The sequence below is a fragment of the Melopsittacus undulatus genome, chromosome 7 (assembly GCF_012275295.1).
Source record: "Melopsittacus undulatus isolate bMelUnd1 chromosome 7, bMelUnd1.mat.Z, whole genome shotgun sequence".
NCBI lineage: Eukaryota > Metazoa > Chordata > Aves > Psittaciformes > Psittaculidae > Melopsittacus > Melopsittacus undulatus.
Window position 1 is genome coordinate 27,115,336 of NC_047533.1, and position 23,810 is coordinate 27,139,145.

General features: G+C 38.7%; 1 protein-coding gene across 1 annotated transcript in view; it reads right to left on the reverse strand.

The window, feature by feature from the left end:
• Positions 1 to 23,810, reverse strand: part of CORIN (corin, serine peptidase) — a 136,830-nt gene that overhangs the window by 10,783 nt on the left and 102,237 nt on the right. Inside the window, 4 exon segments of the mRNA XM_034064575.1 lie at positions 12,734 to 12,863; positions 14,737 to 14,847; positions 17,004 to 17,117; positions 21,432 to 21,539. Of these exon segments, the coding sequence (XP_033920466.1) occupies positions 12,734 to 12,863; positions 14,737 to 14,847; positions 17,004 to 17,117; positions 21,432 to 21,539 (463 nt within the window).

Consider the following 23,810-nt stretch of genomic DNA (forward strand, 5'->3'; position numbering starts at 1 on the left):
TTTAAATGGCTTTACAAGTCATGCAGCTTTCCAGCACAGAAGCATCCATGATCAATCTCTGTTGATGATAAGGACTTTCAAGGGGTGCTTTTCTAAACCCTGGTCAAAGGCCAAATTCTAAATCCTAGTTCATCAAAAAGAGAATGAGAAAGGTTCAGAAAAACTGAGATGAGTCCCAGCACTTGCCTCTGAACCCTATATCTCAGGGCAGTAGCTAGAAATGCCAGCCAGGTTATGAGCTTGTTTTTATTTCCAATTTCAGTCTTAACTGTTTTTCTTTTTAAATATTTACAAAAGTGCAGCAACCTTTACTCACTTCATTGTATAAATTAACAAAGATCAAAGAATTCTCTTATGCTAAAGTTGTCAGTGAAACCACATGGAAATGTTTTCAGCAGGGCTGGCAGAACTGACTAGATCCTGCCTGTAACATGACTTATTTTTCAGAACCTTCTCTGGGCATATTAAACAAAACTTATTCCATGATCTGCTACTGAGAATGTGCAGGCAGATATAACAAGCACTTTTAAAGACTGCATTTTTTCCTCATTTAGAGAAAGCTGTTTGCTGCAAAAAGAGCAGCACTTTCTTCCTTAGTGCCTGCTTACAGCAAACACATAAAATTCTCCTTTCTTCTTTTCCAGCATTTGCTTATTTCTCACTCTCTTCCCACCAAACATACACAAACCTTTTCTTCTTAAGATGACATGCTGCCTTATGATCATCTGGGAACAATTATGTTTACCATTTCATAATTGTGTGCAGTCATATTTCATGTAGATGTAAAAAGTGCCTGATCTACAAAATGTGTAACTCAAAAAATGTGCTAAAAGCTGCAAACATTATGCCATCTGATGGATCCAAATTCTACATTATCCCACATATCAAATTATTTTGCTGAAACCTGCAGTTCTGAATTACAGTGTGTGATGCTATAATCATCATTAAGCAGACATGTACTTCCAAACCAGGGCAACAATATAAAAGACACTTAACCCTGTATGAGGTTTTATAATTATTAATACAAGCTATTGTACTTAGTAAAATTATAGCTATGCCTTTTCTCCTTGGCAGTCACAGCTTGATGTAATACGCTTAAAATCCGTAGCTAATTTACATTTTAAGAACACTCTCTGTAAACATTTATAGAGCATTCCCCCCCTTGATGATTTTTATTCATGGTTTTCTTTTAAATAGGCAAGGGCCACCGCTTCTAATTAGCAACAGGAAGAATAAAAGGGACCTAAGAATCTCATTTCTAGCTAAAGAAAGTTGGAGTCAATAGCTAACATCTGTAGAGAGACCAGAGCATTCTGGCAGTTGCCAGAGAGTGAGAGAACACAAGTTAAATATGTTAGAGGAGAAGGACATGGGCTGGTCTGAGATTCTGATTCTAAGACAGCATCCAGCAAGGGGCTGGTATGCCAAGTGCATATGTTACACCAGGGACTGTAAAGCACTCAGAGAAAAGGAGGTATATATAGAGTACCAAGGACTCATTTTAGCTAGACCCTGTGCTGCAGAAATGCAGCAGGTTCTACACAGCCCCTCCTGGAGCTGTAGCACACAATTTCTTCTGTGGACACACTCTAAGGAAAGGGAAGAAGGATCTTTCAATGGGCAGAGGCACATCAACTCATGGTGTATAATTTCTTCATAAGAGTATTTTGCTTTACTGAGTTTCTTACAGACAGGGCTATAGCTGCCAACTGAGATACCAATCTACTATTTGAGTTCAAATTTAGCTCTCTTGCCAAGTTTTTTTCTTTTTTAGTGGCCTGACAAGGTTGACCTGGATGAAGTCATTCTGCATAAAAGTCTTGTGCGTGGCCATATGTAATATCTTTCACAGTTTCAGGCAAGCAAAATAAAGAACCTTTTTTACTAAACACTTTCAGAAAGCTTTGCAGCTACTTGAAGAGGAGTTAAAATGTGGTGGAATTAAGCTTCTCTCAGTAGTCCTGCAGGGTAAAACAAGGGGAAATGGTATAGAGTTGCAGCTCTGGACATTCTTATCAGATGAAAAATAAATCTTTTTTCACTAGGAAGGTGGAGTAGCCCTGGACAGAGAGATTGTGGAGTCTCAATCCACCAAGGTTCTCAAGACTTGGCTAAACAGCAGTGGCTGAGCCTATCTCGTTTTGCCAACAGTCATGCTTCATGTGGGAGAAGGACTGGATGTTCTCCACATGTCTGTTACAATGGGGACTTTATGATTCTGTTCCTCAGTACAAATACTCTATACTGACCAGTACCTATGCTGAAGAGCTTAATCTTAAAAAAAATCTAACAGTTACTTGAAGAGGTTTTTTTTGTACATAAGAGCATCTTTTGACACTACAATACAGTCACTGAAATATCTGTATCACTTCAGTACATTTGTTAGTTATATCTACAAACATAAGACATCCATGACACAGTAACAATAATTCATGCCTTATGAGTGATCATCTTTAGACGAGGTCTTCCACCATGCTTTTAAGATAAATTACAAATCTACCTGAATCCACATGACTTTGTAACATCTTGTGGTGCTATCTGGGTGGAACCATTTGAGTACTGAAATATTATTTTAAAACCAGTGGGATTATAAGAATCTATTATTGAATAGACCACATAAATGTAACTGTCTCATATGTGTCACATTATATATGCACAGTAAATCTTTATATCCAGAAGAATGATAGAGCTCCTGAATTCAAACCACTCAAAATACTCAACGAGTATTTAGGGTGCCTATAATCTCAGTCTATGGACCTCTCCAAGATCATACCAAAAAGTGACATAGTTCAGTAAGTTTACAATAGACACGCAACCAACAGCAATGTTTTATCCTTCCGCACACACTCACATTTGATATGACAGAAATATCAACCTTAGAGGTGAAAGATAATTTGTTTTTCACCTAGATTTTCACTAGATCCTCTGCAGTGTTATCAGGAATAAAACAGGACTAGGACCTATGAAAAAAATCCTTCCACAAGGCTTTCTTTCACTCAGCAGCTAACCAAAACAGTTAACTATCAGAAAACTCAGATGAAAGAACTCTTATGAGGCCATCTGATCCATTCCCCTAATCCAAAATGAGATCAACTGTATCTAAATTCTTCCTGACAAATATCTGTCTGCCCTATTTGTAAAAATCTCTAGTGATGGAGAGAATTCTCAGCATTTCCAGGCAAGATATGCCAGGATTTAGAGTTAGCAATTTTTTTTCTCGTGTTTGTTCTAAATCTTCCTATCATTTTAAGCTCATTATTTTGTTCTTATTTCCTCCAAAAACAGAGAAGAGTTTATTCCTTACATCTCTGCATCAATATTTTACATGTTTGAAGGTTCCTATACTTCCTGACCCCTGACTGACCACCCAGACTTTTCAACTTTTCTTCATGGACCACGCTTTCTAGGCCTCTGGTCATTCCTGCTGACTTATTCTGAACTCTCCCCATCTAATCAAAATCTAACACAAGCTGAATACGCCAGAGGGATAACTCATAAACACTCTTGGCTAATTCAGGCCATTTCTCCCATCTGTCAAAAAAATGGTTAATTTCTTATCCTGTCCTCCAAAACGCTTTCAGATCCTCCCAGCTTGATGCTGAATGAGAAATTATTAAGCATGGTCTCCACTCTACCATCTGAATGACTCATGGCAACACTGAATATCATCCTAAATCCACTGCGATGTGTTGAGCCCTCCACCAATATATCTTTATGTTTTGAAAATGAATCAGCAGTCTTGTATCATTTAATCTCTGTTCACATCTCCTTACTTATGTCAAAAGTCATTTCACATAGCAAGAAAGTGAAAAATATATCACATTTACTGTTTGTTCCCTATCCACGATGTCTCTGCCTTTTCAAGGAATAAATTAAGGGAATCTGACATGACTTGTTATTGATAAATATATTCTGCTGTCATTAAGATCCTATACTTCTGTAATTATTAGTTAACAATTGAAATTAGGTAACTAGCTTGTAAATCTCTGCATATTCTTTGTCCCTTTTTAATGAAATATGGCATACCTAAGAGTTCTCAGCCTTAGGCAGCTGGTCACCACAACTTCTCAAAACTACTGGCTATCGCTATTGGCAGCCATAATTGAGATCTGCCATAGCCATAGATCTTAAAAGCTCTTGGACAAATTTCAGCAGAAATAACTACTTTGAAGAGCAATGTACAACCTATCATTTTCTTACTTTAGCCCTAATTCTTAAGTCTTTGCCATCTTAGAAACTGTAACTTCGAACTACATCTCCACTCTCACTGGAACACCGCTTCCAGCTTCAGGTCACTGTATAGCTTCTGCCTCAGCCAAGTTAGTTTTGTTGCTAAATCTAGCATGTCTGCTAGACCTGATGAAAATCAAAGGGCACGTATAATTCTAACATTTCTAATTTCTTTAATCTAAGAAGTTCCCTTTAGTCTAAAGCAATTTCAAAAGAAGTTACTCAATGATTCTACAAAATCAGTCACACAAAATCAGAAAGGCAGGACATTTTAATTTGCTGCAGCACTTATGTCTACCTGAATGGGAAATCTAACTTAGATTTTTGCTAACTTTGCAAATTTCAACTTTAAAATTAGAATATTCCTTTAATACATTCCTTTAAAACTATGGATTCCCTTCTGTGTGTTTAAGAAGGGGATTTTTAGAATTAAAAAAACAAATGAAACCAAATTTGTCTTCTACATTACAAATGTGCTCACAATAGGGCAAAGTAATGTTTAGGGCAATTTCATTATACAAGTTGTGCAATGGAAATATAAAAGAAACAGTTTTCAAAGCATTCTAGCCTGTTATCTGCTGATCACTCTGCACAACATTCAAAGTTTATAGTATAGTTTATAGTGGAACACAAGCAGCATACTTAACCGTAATGAAAAAAAGAACACCAAAACCAAAAAGACCAAAATAGAAGGGAGAGACTAATTTTAGGTTATGAAGTTAATATTCTGTTTATCACTAAAACTAACATAATTTGGGATACATATGTACAGCAATGGGGTTTTGTTATACCTCATTCTCCCTGGTTCATTGTGGAAAAGTCTTACACGTATTAAATTGCAAGTCCAGAATAACGTATAATTCATAAGCTGGATTCCTTCTCCCTTCAAGGTAACAGTAATATTCCTCTGTGCAGCTTCTGTAATTTGATTGTTTTAAGCCTCATCTGACAGCAGGCTTGAAAAAGGAAGCCTTGTGTTCTGCCAGAAAGTAATGAATAATGTGTGTATGGGCACTAATATAAAACAAATCAGGCCTATTTCAGAGCTGGAACAGCATCTTTTTCCTGCCTGTATTTACTTACTGTTTGAGATGTTTCTTGGTCTTGAGCAGAATTCTATGAAGCTGTCGTGGTTTAAACCAAGTCCCCCAACTCCCGGAGAGTTAGGAAGGAGAATCCAAAGAATGTAGCCCCCACGGATTGAGATAAGAACGGTTTAATTGCTAAGGCATAACACAAAACCCCTACTGCCATTTACTACTACAAATAATAATGATACAGCAAACAGCAAGTGAAAAGAATACAACACCCCACCAGCCACCGACCCATAACTCACTCCACCCTGCCCGGCCGAGCACCATGTGCTCCCTCCTCCATTTTTTCTCCAGAGCTCTCCCCTCCAGCCTTCTCTTTCCCAGTATGCATCCTGGGCATCACGTGCTATGGTATGGAATACCTCATTGACTAGCCTGGGTCAGGTGTCCTGTCCCTCCTTCCTCCCGGCCTCCCCCTGGCTGGAAAAAAAACCTTGAACAAAAACACCCTCAAAACATGCTCAAACCATGACATTATCCACCCCTTATTCCATACCATTCACGTCATGCCCAGATCCCACATTTTCAATACACCATCACTCTTAAGTCCACCCCTCGATCATGAGACATCTCTAAGTTGCATCTCTGGACTAATAGCCTGAAGTATCTGGGCCCACCAAAATCATTCACCGTCCCCTTCAGCAGTTCTACAGCTTGCTGCTGGGGACTCCATACAGCTGCCTTCCACCTCCAATGCTTCCAAAGCACTGGAGGGGCCCAGTGGATCAGATACCCGGCTATACTGTCCCACATGCCCTGCCACTCATGACTGTCCAGACTTGGGGACAGTCTCCTGGTGCTCCTATATACTTGTCTAAACTTAGACAAGACCCAGACCTGACTCTGCTTAACTTTTGGGATCAGACAAAATGGTTGTGGATGGAACACACTCTGTGTATGGGCCACCATGCCGAAAACCATCACAATCAGCAGGCAGGTCCCAAGGGCACGCAAAAGCCATTCATAACCGTCAGAACTCTCAGATGATGCTGCTGCACTTGTCACTGGGGCTGATGTAGCTGCCCTGCTTGCCAGTTCTCCCACTATCAGCTTCTCTTCTCCCGAGTCTGGATCCTCCTCCTCTGCCTTGCTGGGAAGTGCCACGTGGTCTCCTGCATCCTGCTGGGGCTCGGCGGGTGACTCCCGGGGAATATTCTCGGCCGCTGCGGGGTTCGGAACGGCGGCAGGACTCGGTTCCTCCTCTGCCTTGCTGGGAAGTGCTGCGTAGTCTCCTGCATCCTGCTGGGAGTCGGCGGGCGACTTCCGGGGGACACTCTCGGCCGTCGGAGGGTCGGGAACGGCCGCAGGACTCACCCTCCCCACAGCCTGATCCCCCTGCTCAGCTACCGCCCTGCTCCGCTCCTCCCCCGCCTGCTCCCGCTGCTGTGCCACAGCCGTTTGGCTCCCCGTGCCGCTCTCCCTGGCAGCCTCAGCTGCCGGCAGCTCCCGGGGCCGCTCCTTCCTGGCTTCACGCAGCTCCACACAGACGACGACGAGGATAAGGACAAGGACGGCGAAGAGCAGCGGGACGGCCTGGTACAAGTCCAAGTCCACGGCCACGTCCATCCCCCCCTGCTGCCGGAGCCCCACCGTATTACAAGCCTCCGACACAAACACAAACACATCCAATCCATACACCAAGTACCCGGTAAAATCCCGAAACAGCGAGATCCAGAGAAAAACCTCTAAGAGCCAATAAATCAGCATTGTGACAAGAGACCATAAATCCGCTCAGATCTGTTCTTATCTCAAACCCTCGGGCCCCACGTTGGGCGCCAAAAATGTCGTGGTTTAAACCAAGTCCCCCAACTCCCGGAGAGTTAGGAAGGAGAATCCAAAGAATGTAGCCCCCACGGATTGAGATAAGAACGGTTTAATTGCTAAGGCATAACACAAAACCCCTGCTGCCATTTACTACTACAAATAATAATGATACAGCAAACAGCAAGTGAAAAGAATACAACACCCCACCAGCCACCGACCCATAACTCACTCCACCCTGCCCGGCCGAGCACCATGTGCTCCCTCCTCCATTTTTCTCCAGAGCTCTCCCCTCCAGCCTTCTCTTTCCCAGTATGCATCCTGGGCATCACGTGCTATGGTATGGAATACCTCATTGACTAGCCTGGGTCAGGTGTCCTGTCCCTCCTTCCTCCCGGCCTCCCCCTGGCTGGAAAAAAAACCTTGAACAAAAACACCCTCAAAACATGCTCAAACCATGACAGAAGCCATGGCTGTGCCATAGAATATGGAGGAAAACATCAAATTGATTGAAATCAGAGAAGTTTGAAATCTTAATATGAAGACATATGAAAATGGAGATTAAAAAATTTCAGAGCATCAACACAACATTAAAATGGCATGATTAAATAGTTCTTTATATATTTAGTGGAAAGCAGGTAATCTGTGTGATATTTCCAGGTTTCAAAATGTCTACTGCCTTATGTCCTAACTGATAGACTACTTGAGGCTATCAAGAATGAGTTAATATGTTATTATGCTGAAAAAAAAATTGCTTGCTTTTTCACTGTGTGCTGGTTTTGGCTGGAATGGAGTTAATTTCCTTCATAGTAGCTGGTATGGAGCTATGTTTGGAAATTGTGCTGGAAACTGTTGATAACACAGGGATGTTTTAGTTACTGCTAAGCAGTACTTACACATCCTGAAGGCTATTTCAGCTCCTCATCCCACCCCACAGCACACAGGCTAGGGGTGCACAAGCTGTTGGGACAGTTAATCCCAAATGACCAAAGGGATAAGCAATACTATATGGCATCATGCTCATCGCATAAAGCTGGGAGAAGAAGGAGGAGATGGGAGGATGTTTAGAGTAATGGTGTTTGTCTTCCCAAGTGACCATTACACATGATGGAGCCCTGCTGTCCTGGAGATGGCTGAACACCTGCCTGCAATGGGAAGTAGAGAATTTCTTGTTTTGCTCTGCTTGCACACGTGGCTTTTGCTTTCCTTATTAAACTGTAGTATCTCAATCCAGGAGTTTTCTCACTTTTCTGATTCTGTCCCCCATCCCACTGTGGGGGTAGTGAGTGAGTGGCTGCTCACTTACTTGGGATCAGCTGCTGACTGTGTTTAAACCACAACACTGTCATTTGAGTCTCTGTAAGTTATAAGATTCAAGTAGCTAAACTTATAAAAAGAACATTCTGGGCCACTTAAATTGAAAACTTCAAATAAAATATAGATTTTATTAGAGGGAAGTCTTAATTCAATTTCAAATGAAACGCAAAGTTAAAGAAGTTAATTAGCAGTTAATTTTAAAAACATGGGCACTTTTTGTTTTTAACTAAAACAAGAAGTGTTTCATTTTAAAATCTTCAGAACAAAATAACTTGATTTCTCAGACTTTTTTCCCTGCTGAAACTATTCACTGAATTTGCATAAAATCTGCTGTTATTTTTGTTCAACATTTTCCTTTAAAGAATTATTATTCACTAAGAAATGTTCCCATAGTTGTTCTGGTCATAACATATTAGTCTGAAAAAAGCAATTCAGCTTGAAGATTCCAGAATGAATTTTCAGGACCGACAGATGTAATATCTGCTTAGAGCTACACTGAATAAATTTGACTTGGAAGCCCCTTTTGGAATAATAAAAAAAGGGGTTCATAATGCCATTTGTACAAGCTGTGATGTAAAAGAGTTTGAAAAAAGGACTTGTGATCAGCTACTACAATAAGAACATTTCTTTGGGTTGGCAGTATTCATGCATCTTTCTATTTCTTTTAGTCAATAACAGAATGATTGAGGTTGAAAGGGACCTCTGAAGGTCATCTGGTCTAACCCCTTTAGTCAAGCAGAACAACCTACACCCAGTTGCCCAGGAGCACGTTCAGAAAGGTCCAAGGTTGCTGGAGATATTAAATGACTAATAATAATTATCTTTTTATTTAAAGAAATAAAAACTAGCCAGTCATGGAGCTAGAAAGTATTACATGAGGTAAGTGACCATACACTTAATTACTATTTGAAGCAATTGCTACAATTTGTAAGGAAATACTAGGTTGAAAATTCTTTGAAAAAAGCCTTATCCAAATAATAATTTTTTTAAATTATATATGTACATGAAAGATGAGACATACTCTATCAGATTTAAGCTAATACAACTCTCATACACTCATTAAAGTATATGTAATTTAATACTGGTTTACGGTTGCTCAAAATTACTAAAACAGTCTTCCACAGCTTGTAATGTCATTTTCAGTAAATTTCGATTGCTATTTTGCTGCTGTTCTCAAAAAAAAACCCAAAAAAACCCAAAACCCAAAACCAAAAAACATGTAATCAGAAGAACTTGCTATTTTACTAAATCCTCTAAAGATTTAATAGAACACACTGCAGCCACGGACAATGTGTACGTATTCAAGGTAAGTCAAGCAGATTTTACATCTGGTTGAGTGGGTCTAGATATCCACATGGAATTTATGAGTTCAAATACTTCATTTTGGCACAGAATTTGATTTACTAAATGACATTTTTATTCTTGGAGGAAATAAAGTAGGTTAAATTCAGAAGTTCAAATTTCTATGGTGGGTAGGACAGAAGTATTTAATTTTTCGTTTCTGTGATGTTTTTAAACAAATAAGACATTAAACTGAATTTCCATTATTTCTGTTGTAGAATTAGAAAGTAATTAGCAGAATAATTAATGTGAGAACAAAAAGTTATTGGTGTAGCAGCTTGACTGCTTAGTTGGCAAATATTATTAAAGAATGCTGTACCAAAGAAAGAGTGCGGAATATATTCAGAACGGCAAAAGGCCAGGCAGCATAAAGAAATTAGCCTTTCCCATTCACAAACATACACACAGTAGGTGCTCTGGCACAGGATACAAGGAAAAGGAGCTACCTGTTTTACTGGATCACCAATGGCACAGCCTACAAGAAAGGGAGCAACAACAGCAGGAGAACGTAGCAGAGCTACGAAGTTACAAGTAATTTGGTGAACAGCTGTGATTTCATGCTAGACCAGAACAAGATCACCTCAGATTCCTCTGTACTGTGCTGAGTACAAGCTGATGAAGCTTATCACTATTACATTTGTTATCTCATTGTATGCAGGAAAGAATGAAACCATTACACTAACAGAACAACTCTGCTGGTTTTGTCAAAATTCAGACCTTAGCAGACCCTGGTTTTATGATGACCATTCCATTAAAAAAAATGGGGACTTCAGAATATATGAAAGTGGTTTTCCTCAACTACACATCAAGACAAATCTACAGTCTTCTAACATAACATTTTCAACCTGCATAGTATGCCCATCCTCAACAGCATACCCTCTGCAGCACACACTAGGATATAGCTGTCCTTTATTTGAGACACTGATGGTGATTGCTGTTCAGTTCTCTGCCTGTGTTAGCAGGAAGCCTAATTGCCAGATGTTTTACTGTATTTAAATTTGGGACTCAAATAGAGGTCTCTGAACAAAATGTTCTGTCCTGAGATGAACAGGCATTCATATCAAGTGATATGATTGCCTCCTCTGGCCATAAACCAAGAAAGCTAAGACTTGAACAAAGAGCTTCCATTAGGCTCTCAGTATATAGACAAAAGTTTACTTCATTTTTAACATTCTTTTTGCACTAGAGGAAAACATAAGAACTGTTAAGGACACACACTGCATAACTTGACCAACAGCCACCATTAGGCCAAAGCCTTTCAGACAATGCTTAGAACTCTCATGGCTGCATCACACAAAATATTGCATACATTATGCTGTGAAACACTGGAGAAATACGTATCTGTGGAATTAAGAGTTGAACAACAGCCAGGAAAATAGTTCGAATTTCATGAAATAGGCAGAGCAGAATTACTTTTGATGTTGCTTCAGGCACAATGCTTATACCTCCCAAATAAACAGACTTATACTCTGTAAAATGTGTTACCACTGTCAGCTGAACTAACCTAGCTTTAAGCACATTGTTTAATTATCTTCATTTTTTCCAGATTAATTTAGGCTGAAAAATTAAAAAATATCTACAAGCTGTTAGAAACACACTGCTTTCATATTTTAAACATTTCCACATTATTGGGTGTTGTCATTTGGGAAAACACCAGACATGGTTATGAAAAATAGTCTTTTACAAAAAATAAAAATACCATATGCTACCAATCCCTGTAACTCCTGGTCTAAGGTACTGAGAAGTCTCAATTTTGATATATCATGCTCCTACTCATGCTAATTTCAGTCTAGGCACACCTCTGAAAAAAGGAAGCAGTCGGAGGTCTTGTTATACTTTAATACCTTTTTCACTTTCCTAGCAGCAAGCACTACAGGAAAGTTAAGCAAATCTTAGGTTAGGACTATGAGACTGAAATATTAAGAATAAAATATTTTTAATGTTAAGACCATCAGTTTGTTCTTAGACAACAAAATAGTCATTAAAGCAATAGCTATTTTGGAAGGTATCAAAGGAGTTTAAGCTTATTAGGATGTTACAGAAGTTAGAGCATAAAGACAATGTCAACATTACTTATACTAAACCAGCTAAAGGAGTAAGGAATTGTTGGGTGTTAGAAGTGCAGGCAGTCCATTCAGTACAGCTGGTCTTGGATTCAGGGGATGTGTTAGAACTGATGTCAAGCATCCATGCAGTGCAAGGTAATACAGGGCAGGTTAAGTACAGACGCTAACCCAGAGTCGTTACCTTTCTGTGGTTTTAACACAGGTACAAAGAACAAGATTGCACGTCAGTATATGTAGTGGTAAAAAGCAGAAAGTTTGGGGTTCAGACACAGACAAAAGATACCTTCTATGCCATCTGGCTGTCTTCCCTATTAGGAGAGAGCTTTGGATATCAGAGCACTTGGGGTTTATCCCACAGTTACATTTTGCATCAACTATTCCATAAAACAGCTATTAGTTTAGTGTGAATGCAACAACAAAGATGCATAGAGACTTTTTTTTTTTTCTCAGTTCCACACAGAGAGCTTTAACATTTCATTTTGTAAAGATACCCAAGTCAAACGTACCTGCTGGCCAAGCTCACAGTACTTATTGCAGAATAAAAAGGGATGCAGAGGAATTTTCCTGTGTTTCCTAAGACAAGTCCACTTTCATTCTTTAGGAAGACACAGTCTATCACATTGCCAAACAATTATGAGCTTCAGCAATAACAGCAAGTTCAGATATCAAGGTCTGGCAAGACCACAGGATCTTTCCAACACACTCTTTTAATATCAATCAAGTTATAATTATAAACTGGTGAAAGTCCCTAGATTTTAGTGAGCTTTTGTTCCTGACATAGTTCACAAAATTTCATTTCCTCTTTTCTCTATGAAAATTTCCATACTAGGTATAGTATTGCAGCCATCAACAGCCATTTACATTTAACTCCAGCACTCTGATTGTCCTAAGAAATTCATCAATGCTACAAACTACTGACCTTACCCTAAACCCATCTGATCGCAGGCCAGTTGGCTTAAATTTTCTTGCCACTCATCAGCACAAACATGGTTAGCAGCAGCTGACCTGTGAATGGTCAGGAACATCAAGGAATTCATGTTTTTAGACAGGGTAACTGCAAAGAAAAAGAACAACTTCACTATTATTTCACATAGTTTTATAAATGGCATACTGAAAACATACATTTAAAAGAGTTTTCCAAGATGCTGGCACTTTTGTTGATTTTTTATGTTCAACAGCTATGTAATTTAAAACCAAGGCAACCATTGTTATTAGAACCTTGCTAACACTGAGCAGCATGAGGCACTAGGCAACAAAAGCATCTTGAAGATTAGAATAAAACAGAATACTCTTGACTCACCAGCACAGGTTTACATGGGTTTCTGATAGCCTTAATGTTGTTAAATGTTTTACCCCACAAATAGTCCAACTAAAATCACTAAAGTAATTTGTGAGGTGAATTCTGATTGACATATGGGTGATACCATCATTTGACTCTCAGTAATATGCACTATTCCTGCTGTAACAATATGTGGGTGTGATGAGAGAAAGAAAAAACAACTACTGTTTACAAGAAAGATCATGACCATTGCTTCTCTGTTAATCTGTTTATAAAAGTGTGTGAACTGCATTTATTACACACATAATGCTTCTTAAAATGGTCCAAAATTGAAGTTTACATCCCTCCCTTTCTGGGATTCCTTAGAAGAGGTTGGCTTGTGCATATCTTCCCCTCATATATACCGGTTTTAGTTGAACTGTTCCTGATTTTTGCTTTGGTAGTAGCAACCGTAACACTTTCGTTACACATTTTTCTGATATGCTGAAAATGCTCTGCTGCTCTCCACATGAAAAAGGTACATATTAATCTAGATTACTCATTTTCAAACATGCATCTCTAGACTAGTTCTTCTCTGTTGCATAGGTTTTATTAATTCTGTTGTCATTTAATATTCACAGAATCATAGACTAGTTAGGGTTGGAAAGGACCTTAAGATCAAGTTCCAACCCCCCTGCCATGGGCAGGGACATCTCACACCCAAGACTCCATCCAACCTGGCCTTGAACACTGCCAGGGATGGAGCATTCACAACTTCCTTGGGAAACCCATTCCGGTGCCTCAGCACCCTCACAGTAAAGAACTTCTTCCTTATATCCAATCTAAACTTCCTCTGTTCATACAATGTTAAGTGTTTTAAAATATTTATAAAATCTACTTCAATATGAATACAAAATATTTGCTTCTGTAAGCCACAGTATACCTTTTTCCTGTATTTAAAATTACACACAAAGCATCTCAAAACTTAGTAGTATAAACTACTGTCATGTACAGAAATACACATTAGCTCAGTGAAATCTCAAGAGGACATACTACCACTTTCTAAACTGCTTCTTTTCAGTGCAATATTTTTGAAGTCTATCTTTATTTTTATTTAAAGATTTAATTAATACTTCAAGAGCATTATTTTAACAACAGATAAAATCATGAGGCCTGATCTGATTGTATATAGCAATAGCAGGTTGCATCACTCTGCTGGTCTTTAGCCAGTGCAAAGGGGACATAGTAGGACTATCTTCTTCTCATAAGCTCTGAACCTGCACCATTTGAGTTAGTGGGAATTTCACAGTTTTCACAAGTACAGAATCAGGGCTTAGAAGTTTTGCCGACATGAATTCTACATCTGAACATCCTTCTACTCCTTCTTCTATACACAACACTTCAGATTTTACACACCATCTACAGATTCTGCAAGTTCCCTGCCAACTCATTTTTCTTGTGTCTTTGTACTGTGACACTTTACACTGAGGCTTTACTTTCCCTTTTGCCAACTTTCTTGCACACCTTCCCAACCTCAACCTAGACTCCCTTTGGTAACGAAGGGAGCCTCTCTCCACTACTGCAACTGCATTCTAAATGAAATCACCAGTGAGCACTACCATCACCCAAACACAGCTTCCAGGCAGAGAGCACCGTGGTGGAAACTTACCACAGTCCCATTCATCTGAGCTGTCACTGCAGTCTGCTTGCCCATCACACCAGAGCTCACGTGGCACACATTCATGGTTGGCACATTCAAGTTCGCTGTCTTCACAAAATGCTGCAAGGACATGTTTTATACTGAGAAAGAAATCGTCAATGTGAAGTTTACACTGAGAACGAAAGAATGAGGAGGGTAAAGGTAGGCACAGATCAGATCTATGGAGCAAGACAGTGAGACAGATTTGCAACAAAATTCAGGACAGACATCACTGAGACAGAAGGTGGTTGCTGCCACACTGTGGCAGAGGACACCACAATGCAAAGGGAAGGAAGACTGATATTGCAAGATCTGTGATTACTCTGTATCACTTGAAGTCTTGTCGCATGAAACATGTCTAAGCCTCTCAGAAGCTTTAAATGAAAATACTGATAAATGCTTTTGAGGAGACTTCTTCATGTTCCTGGAAAAGTATTTTACTTTTGTGCGTATGTATTTCCTCTCATCCACAGCAAATCTATACTCACTTTTGGATCCCCCTTTGCTATATAAAATGACAGAATAATTTTTATCTCCTCTTTAGAGATGGGAAACTGCTGTACAGATAGACATGTTCCAGTTTACAGCTGGTTGCCAGTTGGCAGCATTAGACAGGGATTTCCTGAGCTTCTTTCCAATGCAGGAACCAAAGAGCATCTACAGTATCTATACTGCCATACAAACCAAAGATTTATTTGCAACACTAGTGCAAAAAAGGTACTCCACAGTGAAAACCATAGAGAGAGAGAGGGCAGTGCTGCCTACTCTTGACACCAGTGACCTGCCTGGCTCTGGAGCAAAGTGCTCAAAACTAGAAAAAGCTCTCTAACTCTGCCTCCCAGAGAAAGCATATTTCAAAAGCAGGAAGCCTTTAGCTGGAAAAACTTCTGCCATTTTGGAATATTCAAAGCCTGACACAAAATCAGAGAGGAAATCCAGCCTGATAATTACAGACTAGCTTAACATGAGCACTCATCAAATTTTTTTCTCTGACATGATCTTAGTGTGTGATCATGAGCAAATCACTTTAATACCACCTGCCCTTGTTTAGGTTACAGTACACAGACTGACAGGAAATCAGATGGTATAACCTTCACACTGAAAAGCAGATTAAGAAATGTTCTGTGAGCTGCCTCTTCCCTAGGTTAGATCTAGGGATATATGCAGGCTGGCAGTTGTTTCAACAAATATATTCATATGCTCTACGTAGCACATAAAATGTGTCTACCATCTTGTCCCTGCCAACAGAACTCCAGAGGCTTGGAATGATTTTTTTTTTTTAATTGTAAAATTACATCCTACTGTCCCAGCAAAACTGCAGAAATATGGGGATTGCCCAGAGAACTGAAATTTCAGCTTTCAAACAAATTTACCAAGCATCTCTTTTGTGCAGGCTGTTACCCAGTATGTCTCTGCTAATTCCTTGTCCTGGGAACATGCCCACACACCAGGTTTCCTCAAAAGAGAAGTCAGTATACCACTAATATATTAATGAAAGTGAAGGTAACATCTCACAGCATCAACTCCCAGCTTCACAGGTAGGGTAGGAGCTTGCAAAGCAGCTGCCTGCCATTTGCAGCTCCTTCCAGATCCTCCCAACCCACTGGTCAGCTGCAAAAACACTGGTCAGAAACAGAACACAGGGCAGCTCCCACAGTGGACCAGCAGGCCTACCGCACACTGTTAGCACTTTGCGCCAACTCACACTGTGCACATGGACAATATGTTCATACCATTGGTGTAACATACTAAATTTTGTATCTCTGATATTTATCATGGTTTGGGTTGCAGAAGCCAAGATTCTGTCCTGTGGAGCTAAGTGGGGAGACATAAAATTTACTGAAGAACAGATCAGAGCAAAAATCAAGATGAAATCAAGGAAAAAAGCAGTGAGCAGTTATACCTACATGAAACAAAGTTGAAAAAAAAATGGGAAAGGAAGTCAGCTTACAAGGAATGAAGAATCACAGACACAAGAAAGAGGAAGGAGAGGGAGAAAAAGAAGAGAGGACCAAAGCGATCAAGGGCACAGAAAGGATCCAAGGATGTGAACAACAGATGACACAAGATGAGGAAAGAGATACATTGGTTCCATAGAAAAACTGAAAAGGAAACTGAAGGAATAACTAAGCCTTTCTGTCGGTAGAAAACCTTTTTACTTTCATTTATTTTGCACCCAAAGATCCCCAGAACGTGATCAGTGCTTTATGGGACTAACGAACTGCGCAAGCCCTTACAGCAGTTCTTTTCATCCATCATGTCAGGGCAGTCTGGGAAACCATCACAGATCATGGAGTGCTTGATGCACAGCTTCTTCAAAGGACACTCCCAAAGACCCCTTTCTATACAACCTAGAGGCAGAGAAGCACAACTTTGAAACACTTGCATGGATATATCAAATCAATTGTTTTCTTCTTCCTTAATAATCCTGAAACACCCAAAACGTTTTTACTTCCTGTATAAACTTTAAATGGTACCAAGAACAGTTATTAATAAAGAAACTGAAATAATATTGTCACAGTTTGCACTTAATAAATGGGTATAAATTGTATAACACTTCATAATCCTTCAGTGCTTTTAAAATATTACGCTACACATGTCTATAAGTAACAGTTTAGGCATTAGCTCAATTAGCTCAAAACCCATATACCAGTACTCTTGAAACAGATTTACTAGTAATATATAAACTTTTGTCATCCTGGTCTATAGAGTTTTCTTTAAGCTATTGACCATAAAAGATTTCCTGGTTCCATTATCTCAGACCAAACCAGTTTGAAAAGATTAGAGACTTAATGGCTGTATGTATCTTCAAAAGGGTTCATCATTACACAGGAATTATTGTCTCTACATTATTGTCTTTACAAAATCCTGCTAACCAGCCTGATTTCAAGAGGCTTCTCATGTTTTATTTCACTATTTATTGCCATCAACTAATACAGCACTTAATTATGATGTCAGTTTAAATACTTTGATGTCCTAATACTAATATATTAATGTCCTGCATATCTGACATTCTGGTTTTATAGGAAGCCATAAAACCAATGTGCTCACTTGACTGAACCAGATGGCTTGAATTCCTTCTTTGCTTGTTCTATAGATGATTATACCAGTTTTCTTTTTAATCCAAGCTCTAATTCAGGTGACAACCCTGATGTCCCCAAATGCAAATAGTTAAGATATAAACTCCCAAGACTACATTTGAAGCAGCACCTCTGTTAGCCTGAACTTGGAATTACAGCAGCACACAAGCAGTTCAATTACTAAGCAGATTATGTTGTTTCCAAGAAGTGTTATTTTAGAAGTATTTTAAAAACATGAACCAGAGAATCACTACTACCTCATATGATTCCTGGGAAAACCTACTCATGTTTTAGCTGGACCTGGATGTGTGGAGTGGTTGATTTTGCTTAGATTCAAAAAGCCATGTCAATAAATGCTACAGCCCAGAGAAGTAAATAGCCTTGATATTTAGCAAGTTTAAGTTTTTTAATGAATTAAACCCACATGATCAAGAACTTTCTTGGGTATCACCACTTCCAGGTCTTTCTACTGACAAAATTTGTGATAACTATTAATGGAAAATTAATTGAAACCAAACAAAACCTTTACCTCAATAAAGAACAAAGCATGTCAGTCATATTAGGAATTTCATATGAAAATACAATAAAAAGCTCAAAAATATATAATTTGTGAACTTTGCATTTTTTTAGCCGTGTTTATAATTAATTAAATACATGTTTACTTTTCCCCTTCAACACACATTACAGCGTTACACTGTGAAGTGTACCGTGACTCTTCAAAATTTATCTTTGAGTACAATATAAGCAAATATAGAGACAGTTCCTTAGGAAAAGATCCCTTTTACTGAATTCAGTGTTCAAATATACTGGGGTTTTGGTAGAAGCTATCTGCTCTTTGGTGTGTTTATATTTCTTCTTTTAATATTTGTGTGACATATATTTTTAAATCAATGACAAATTGATGTGAAAATTGAGGTAGGAAAACTTATGTCCATATTTACATTACCCCCATCTGAAACATATTTTCTGGCAAGAGACAGAGATTCATATATGATCTTACCTTCATCCTTCTTCAAAATGTGAAGCAAGTTACCACTTGTTATTCATATATGTATTCCCCATGCAATTATTATTGCCATTAAGACCACCAGGTTTTTCTCTTAACTAAAATACCATAGTCAGAACTCACTGCAGAAAATAGTAAAGGACAATATTGGTTTTGAATGTTATGTCCTCAATTTCTTCAGTACTCCTCCAGAGCCCTATTCTCCACCAGAGGCACTGTGCAGTAGTCAGTAAATTAAGATCAACTATAATCAAGCATATTTAATACCACAAACTCTTTAGACATCTATCAGTTTTCAGAAATTATCTTCCTCAGACTTTACTGAAATTCACTTAGAAGTCTCACATTCAGAAACATGGGTCAAATTTCTCCCCAGATCCTAGTTTAAATGGTACTAAAGTCTTAGGAGTTTGCTGCAATTGCATGGGTGAAATTTCCCTCACAAAGATCAAGTGAAAGTATGACAGGGATTCTTAACAGGAAGAGACAGTAGGTGCTGAATACAGCTGTATGCTGCATGGGTAGAGTACACTTTAGATTCTTTGGGCTGCTCTACCTCATATTTTTGGCCAGAGTAGCTTGAGCCTCCAAGAGCTGTAGTTAGTCTTTTCCAGCCCCTCTTTTCCAGGCCAGTTTTTTCCATGCCTGTGATTTAAGGCACTTCAAATATATGGGTTTCCGTTTAAATACTGGCAGACATTTAATAGTATAAAACCAATTTCAAAGGATAAATCTAATAAAATGTAAGCTAGCCATTTACACATTGAAAGATCATCAAGTTTTGATTTTGTCCTGCACACATGGAATATGAATGAGTCTGAGACAGCTACTTCTGGATCTCTACAAGGACATTCTGTTCTTCAGCAAGAGTGTTACCCCTGGTCAATGTAATGTCACTCTGACAGAGGTGATTGCCTAGCAGATACAGTCCTCTATATTTATAGAACTGATAAGAATTCTTCTGATTGCTAGTGACATTCTGTCTAGACTGTAGAGACAAGGAGCGATCCACTCGAGAAATTAATGTTATATATTAGAAGAATATTTCATATGCTAATGTGTAGGAGAATAAAATTATCCTAAAAGACACCTAGCAATTACTGTTCTAAGGAGTGAAGAACAGGTAGCAATGAAGAATATTTGGCAGGAAGGACAATTGAGACAATTGATTCCAAGGTAAAGAGATGACAGGCTGATCACTGTGATCATCAGCTCTGCCTTTCCTTTACAACCCAAGCAAGGGAATGACCTAATACCAGATCTTCCTTCAGTGAGCATACTTTTTGGTTTTTCTTTTTTGCTTTCTTTTTGCAGGGGGATGGGAATGGGGCAGAAAGAGGACACAGAATACAAGTGTGATTTGAAAACTCCCAGATATTGAGAATACATTGTACCTTAGGGATAAGGAACCCCTTGGTTACTCCAATCATAGAAACAAGATGCTTTTTTAAAAACTAAGCATTTCATGGAGCTGTCAAGCTTGAATTTTAGCCTCACTTCAGCTTTCAGGTGTTGGATCTCATTTTATTTTTGTGCAGCTGAGTCAAATCTTTTATTGCCATACTTTTGCTGCTCACAAACTGCTTTCATCTTTGCCTGCTCTCTGTTTAAAAATAAACCACAGGTTGTTCACTCTGCTGGAAAGTTTTGCAGTCCTTTTCTCACATTCATACCTCTTGTCTAAACCCTTAGTGATTTATAAGTATTCTCTTGGTCCCTCGGAATACCAGGCCATCATGCAGAACTGTAAAGAGGCTACACCTCAGTCACCTAAAGACAGTATAAACTTCCTTCTCAAAACAATCCTGCCAGCATATACAAGGATAAATAGTGACCAGATTTGTTTTTCTCAGGTGCAACACATCTCTTTGAGTTAAAAGTCAAAAGCATTTCCACCATAAGTAAATTCAGAAATATTTTGGAAAATAAACTTCGTGGTTGTCACTTTATCCTTGTACCTATGGCTTGAGCTTGATCGATCTGAAAAAAACACGTAATTCTTGACTTTTGCAGTACAGAATCCACTTCAGCAACACAGATATTTTGTTAACACATAATAATGAGAACATTACTGGGTCAAAATTTAAAATCATATTAAAATTATAATTAAAATTATATTTATGATTTCAAAATTTAAACTGCCAGGAAGCTACCCTTTAGTTCAGTAGAACCTCCAACAATATCAAAAGAATTAAATCTGCGGCACTTTTTATCTTGCTTACTAAAGGAATACTAAAACATCTTGGAATACAGTTGGCAGAACCTAAGTGATCAAATATCATGAGTTGTGTTGGCATTAAGTAAGAAGGATGCTTGGTGAAGTATTTGTACTGCCTCCATTTAAAAAAAGAAAAACAACAACAACAAAAAAAAACCCCGCAGAAACAAACAAAAAATCCCCCAATTTAAAAAAAAAAACCAAAACCAAACAAAAACCCTGCACTTTCAAAACCATTTTTTCTTACAGAAAAAAGGGCTTATCCTCTGAACTGTTAAATAACTGAAGTGAAAATAAAACTCATCTTCCAATGCTGCAAGTACTCTTCATTTAAAAGATCCACCTCATCAAATTTATTTACCACAGCTATCCTCATCACTATCATCCTCACAGTCAGCTTGACCATCACATCTTCTGGATGCCAGGACACACCTCCCAGAACGGCACTTAAAGTGACTGGGTGAGCATTCTGTCAATGACAAAGAACAGGGAGAAACAAGAGTTCATAAACTACAAGCTAGATCACCACGTGGGTACTTATTTATCACCGTGTCTGTTTCGCAAGGGTAAAAGACAGGAATAGAAAGTTTGTGCAACACTAAACTAGAACCATGTAGCAGGCAACACTCAACAATTGCACTCCATACTGGGTGAAACAATATTTTGCAAAGCTCTCCTTCACATGTTACCCTCTGTTGAATTTCAAAGCTTTGCCAAATAATTGTTGTACAATGTTACAACTGTGGGCATGGATCTTGCAGCTACTTTTCTCACAGTCATGGTCTTGTCTGAAGCAGATGATGTGATGTGTTGAAATGTGTATAAGAGATCCCCAGGACAAATATATGTATGTATACATATATATATATATATATATATATGTATACATACTGGCAATTGTGTGGCTATTTGAATTAATAAAACCACCTGTAAATGTCCACTAAATTAATTAACCATTGCTTCTGCCTCACCTTACAGGGTACAATTTTGAGAAAGCTTTACTTAGATGGCTTTGAAAAACACGCTCTTTTTATCACAATGTACATGTGTCCTGGGTTCAGCAGTAGCAGTCATTTTTCTCCTTCTTAGTGGCTGGTGCAGTGCTGTGGTTTTGACTTTCAGCCTGGGAACAATGCTGGTAACACTGATGTTTTCAGTTGCTGCTCAGTAATGTTTACGCTGACCAAGGACTTTCTGAGTCTCATGCTCTGCCAGGGAGGAGGGGAAGTCGGGAGGAAGCAGAGACAGGACACCTGACCCAAACTAGCCAAAGAGGTATTCCATACCACAGCACATCATGCCCACTATATGAACTGGGGGCAGTTACCTGGAAGAGCTAGATCACTCTTTGGTCAGGCTGGGTATCAGTCAGTGGGTGGTGAGCGGTTGTATTCTCTTCCCTTGTTATTTCCCTTATCATTATTATTATTGGTGGTAGCAGTAGTGGTTTGTGTTACGCCTTATTTACTGGACTGTTCTTATCTCAACCTGTGGGAGTTACATTCTTTTGATTCTCCTCCCCATCCCTCCAGGAGGTGGGGGCAGAGGAAGGGGGGCAATTGAGCAAGTGGCTGCGTGGTTCTGAGTTACCAGCTGGGCTTAAACCACGATGACATGTCACTGATTTTGATGTACAACCGCCATCATATGTTCCTTTTTTTCTCCTTATGACAAAATCTCTCAGATATTTCATACCATGTGGTTTCTTGGGTAAATTTTATCATTCAATAAAGAATTGTACCAAAAATATCAATGAACTGAGAAGCCTTAGAAAAAAATCCAATCTAATAATAAAAGGCATGTGAACTATTCTGCTAACACTTAAGAGTAATTCATTATGAAAATAACTGAGTTGACAATTCATACTCTCTTGGCCAGCAGTGTTCTTAGATTCAGCATGGATTGGAAGTAATTCAGCACATTGTAAAAACTCTGGTGATTAAACCTTAAGCTGCAAAATCACTTATATTTTGTAATCATAAACATTTTTGTAATCATAAACATTTTAACTGCTTGTGTGAGTTGATTTCTTTGCTGTTTTGGGTTGGTTTGGGATTGTTTGTTTTTTTCCAGCAATATTTAGGTAAGATTCTAAACTTTCCAAGGCAGAATTTCTAGGCAACACTGGTAGTCACTGGGAATCTGAATGTATCAACATTAAGTTCTTGCAGTAAGTAAACCCAAAAAGCCTCTTGTAAGACCCCTTAATGAGTTACAGTTTCTAAAAGAATACCACCCACTTCCTTTTATTTTTATTTATTTCTTTTCCAGAAATATCTATTTCAGTGCTAAAATAACGAATGAGCAGTGGATCAGCCTACCAGTAAGAATCCCTCTAATTAAAGTGAGATTTTTGTAAGTGGCCAGAATTTGTCTCAAGAAATGGAACACACTTGTCCCATATGCAATAGTATATTTAAAATGTAACCATTCTGTGTTGTATTTCAAAGCCAAATGATCTAACAACACAGAGAGGAAGGGCAAAAGACATTTGATACCTGAGAAAATTAATTCACATCATTCTTCTTTTATTCACCTTGTTGTGCCACAATCTTACTGTTCCTTTCCTACACAGTGCTGTGTAACAATGGATAAATCCTTTCACTCAGCTCGCTGCTGTGGAGGGAAGTTATCTCCTTGTCTCTCAAAAGCGCCACAACAGAGGATTTCATTACTATGTTATTACACCTCTTTATAAAATCCTCACAGTGATATCTGTGCAAATGGACTTTGCTTGAGG